Below are 3859 nucleotides of genomic sequence, written 5' to 3' on the forward strand. Positions count from 1 at the left end.
ACCTATAAATCCATCAAAGCCCAGGTAGGCAGTTATTGTGGTATCTTTCTGCATATAGATCCATGAGTTTTTGTTTTTAGTTCAATAAAGAGCTACTTTTTTTATGTCAGTATAAAAAGTACATAGGACTGCAGATGATCTAATTAAGCTTTTCGTTTTCTTTTTCTGGGAGAAACTTAAAAATTAACTTTATCAATCTAATCTGGAGGACTACTGTGGCAGAAAAGGTTTATGGCTTATGCACATAATTCCTCTCAGTACTAATAATTTCTCTTTATGCCTGCACCCTGGCTATATTATATTCTTTGCTCAATCAGCATTGATGATTGCAGGTTCACGAGATAATTCTCCATCAAAAGAGCCAACTGCTTGCTATTTTCTTTTCCTCGTTTCTGTTGAACAGTAATATATAGATGGCACCAAGCTGTCAACCCGAAGAGTAGGTTTTATGGATAGTTATTGAATGGCTTCTCAATTTTTGTGCACAGGAGTATTTTTAAAGTAATCTATTATGATTTATTGATTCATTTCTTCGGACTTGATGGGTTAATTAGTTTATCAATTTCGTTTGATATAAATTATTGGTCAAAATATTTAAACTGAAGTTGTCATATTCTTATAAATTAATTTTAGTCTTCAATACTATAATTTTTCTTAGTAAGAGTTTGTTATTCTTGTGCTCACCATAGCTCTAGATAGAATCATAACATAGTGTATGTGAGGCTCAGGTTTTCTAACTTCTGTTTTTTCTTTTTCATGATGTTTAAATACTAGGTTGGTTTTGATAGCGACGCAAGCTTGATAAATTAATTGATCCATTAATTTCATTTAACCTAATTTACTGATTAAAATATTTAGTGAAGTTAATAATAATATATTTATTAGATCATTATAAGTTAATTTTAATATTATTTATTTCGATATGGAACTAATATGTATAAGTTATGGTAAAATAGACACCACAGATCTTGATATGTGCGGAATAGTTTTCTTAATTTTGGGGCAGAGTTTTATGTGTGGAATAGGTTTCTTAAACTCGTAGCAGAGTCTTGATTTGATGCTTTCCTTGTTTTGAAGGTTCTGGGCCTGTAAGAGACCCTCGCAGCTTACCAGAGCGTCTATTTTGTCGGCACCATTCTTCCCATCTCAATTATCCTGCTCCGGTTACATCATCAAACCCGCAAGAGTTTTCTCCTTCGACTGTACTGGGAGAAGAGGTGAAAGAATCTGACTGTCGCTGTTCCCGCAGCTGTTATTTCACATCATGTACGCGATAAATAGTAGTCGCACTAATCGTGCCTGCGTGGCCAACTATTTCTCGATGGCCTACGACATCGCTCGATGGGCCCCGCCTGGTATGTGACATGACGCCGTGGGTTCCGCCGTCGCCTCCGCAATCGCGTCGACGGCGATCGACGGCTCTCCGAACCGCCACGTGGCCCGTACGAGCTCAAGGACCGTCGGTGGCTGTGGGACCCCTTAACCTCGTCTCGCCCGACAGGCTATATATATATATATATATATGATACTGGCCGATATGAGTCAGGCGACCGATACTTACCATGTACAACTGACCCAGACTAATTTCCCTGCCGGAGACAACGTGCGGGTCCCCCCAGGTTGGTCGCTTCTGTTCCAGTCACGTGACGAGTAAATACGCGGGGGCACAGAGCCAACGGTGTCAGGACACAATCGTCACGTCATAATTGCCGCATCCGGATAGTTCCTGTAGCGTTTCCACCAAGTAACGAATATACGAAGAAGGAAAAATGGAAGAAGATATAAGGAGTAAGCGTTCCTCTTTCGCGATGGCGACAGAAAGTAGTCACGTAGCGGTCAAAGGGCGGCCGTCGGAGGCCTCCGAGGCTGCAACTGCAGCAGCAGCAGCAGCGCGGCGGCGGAGTTCGGCCCCATGAAGGAGTGGGAGGTCAGGCCGGGCGGGTTGCTCGTTCAGAAGCGCGCCCCTGAGGCCGACCCCTCGGCCGCTCCGGTCCCCACCGTCTGCGTCAAGGTCAAGCACGGCGCCGGGAACCACGAGATCCGCATCAGCTCCCAGGCCACCTTCGGTGAGAACTCCCAACCGATCTCCCGGCCTTCTTTTGTTTGTTCCACCCAAAGGTGCTCGATGAATTGCTTGTACGACTCGCAGGGGAGCTGAAGAAGGCGCTGTCGGCCAGAACGGGATTGCACCCGTTGGACATGAAGCTGGTGTATAGAGACAAGGCGAGGGAGTCGAATGAGTTCCTCGACACCGCCGGCGTGAAGGACAAGTCCAAGGTCGTGTTAGTGGAAGACCCCGTGGCGCAGGCCAAGCGCCTACTCGAGATGCGCAAGTCCGACATGATGGAGAAGGCCGCCAGGTCCGTATCCACCGTCACCCTCGAAGTCGATCGGCTCGCCTCCAAGGTAAATATCTCCCGGTCAACACCATTGACCTCCCTTCCCATGCCTGATCTCAAGAGTAATCTCTGAGCGACCATTGATCGAATCAGGCGTCGGCGTTGGAGGCGATCGTCAACAGAGGCGGGAGGGTGGCGGAGAATGATGTCACCGATCTCATCGACTCTTTAATGAATGAGCTGATCAAGTTGGACGCCGTTGTCGCCGACGGGGACGCGAAGCTGCAGAGGAGAATGCAGGTGAAATCAACTCCTCCCGAGCTCAAATGCCTCTTCAATTGCTTGCTGATTGATTCTTTGCCAAGAACAGATGAAGAGAGTGCAGAAGTACGTCGAAACATTGGATGCGATCAAGATCAAGAACTCGTCGCCGAGAGCAAACGGCCAATCAAGCAAGCAGCAACATCATCGGATTCAGCCTCAGCATCAAGAACAAATGCATCAAAAGACGGACTTGCAGCAAACACATCCGCGATTCCAACAGCAGCCGGTGGTGGTGACAAAGAATTGGGAAACATTCGAATCCCTTTTCGCGCAATCCACCTCAGCCACCACCACAGCAGCCTCGTCCGCTCCTCATGCAAGCTTCGACTGGGAGCTATTCTGAGCATCCGATGCATTGCCATCGGCAAAATCTTGCATTCTGTTGTTCCCAATTCTGGTCAGATCCTCTCGAACAACACTTCCTTCTGCTCTACTACTATTCATCGTGTGCATATCTCCTGCTTAGAGGGGGATCAATTCAGATTCACGTGGAATAAATGGACTCGCAAGGCCTAAATGAGTCCATTACCAGTGGCTCGGGCTGCTTAAGCGTTCTTGACTAACCAGCGATTCTTTGATGATTCCAACCAAATGCAGGTGATGCATACTTCCATTTTTCTCCATTGAAATGCTCACCTAATAACTTAAAGCCATTAAATTGCAAGAGGAGGTCGCTGGACTCCAATGGAAACTTGGCGAGCCCACATTTGGTAGATTGTCCACAAGATTACGCTCATCCGTACTGCCGCAGTAATGTCAGCGCCATGTCCGGTGACATCAATGAATGAGCTGCCACCGTAAACATGCAGAAGCTATACTGCTTTCATCACGACTCGGTAATCAGCCCCGACGCACGAATATCGTCGCATGAGTTCTGTAAAATCAAGCCGGTAATTGGGCCTCATTTTTGGCCCAATTGAGCGCACTATACCCAAAAAAATATGGTCTTCCAGAGGAGGAAAGTCAACTCTTACGAAGGTGCCGTGTTCTACGCATTAAGTTTCAGATGCATGGTCAAACAGCACATTAGAGATTCCTGCTCGCTTGTCTTGGTCGAGCCATCGAACAGGACAGCAAGCATTTCCATTGGTCGCCGTCTTGGGATCCACGAGACCCAACCGATGGGAAGTCGTAGTTCGCTGATCTGTGGCTCGTTTTACGCGTTGGATATCAAATTAATTGAACTGTTTGGGATA

At 46.6% G+C, this 3859-nt stretch overlaps 1 protein-coding gene across 1 annotated transcript; it reads left to right on the plus strand.

Annotated features, from left to right (window-relative positions):
• The first annotated feature begins 1341 nt into the window (after positions 1 to 1341).
• On the plus strand, positions 1342 to 3530 carry LOC103995556 (BAG family molecular chaperone regulator 2). Its single transcript, XM_065091451.1, has 5 exons — positions 1342 to 1355; positions 1834 to 2066; positions 2150 to 2406; positions 2493 to 2639; positions 2710 to 3530. Exons 1-5 carry the CDS (start codon positions 1342 to 1344, stop codon positions 3004 to 3006), a joined length of 948 nt encoding a protein of 315 aa, XP_064947523.1. The 3' UTR covers positions 3007 to 3530.
• The last annotated feature ends 329 nt before the right edge of the window (positions 3531 to 3859 follow it).

The sequence above is a fragment of the Musa acuminata genome, chromosome BXJ2-1 (assembly GCF_036884655.1).
Source record: "Musa acuminata AAA Group cultivar baxijiao chromosome BXJ2-1, Cavendish_Baxijiao_AAA, whole genome shotgun sequence".
NCBI classification, from domain to species: Eukaryota; Viridiplantae; Streptophyta; class Magnoliopsida; order Zingiberales; family Musaceae; genus Musa; species Musa acuminata.

What these genes read in the sequence shown, in the direction of transcription:
- LOC103995556 (XM_065091451.1), top strand. An exon ending in TCGATCGGCTCGCCTCCAAG is followed by an intron (nt 2,407 to 2,492) that starts GTAAATATCTCC and finishes TGATCGAATCAG; the next exon opens with GCGTCGGCGTTGGAGGCGAT. An exon ending in AGCTGCAGAGGAGAATGCAG is followed by an intron (nt 2,640 to 2,709) that starts GTGAAATCAACT and finishes TGCCAAGAACAG; the next exon opens with ATGAAGAGAGTGCAGAAGTA.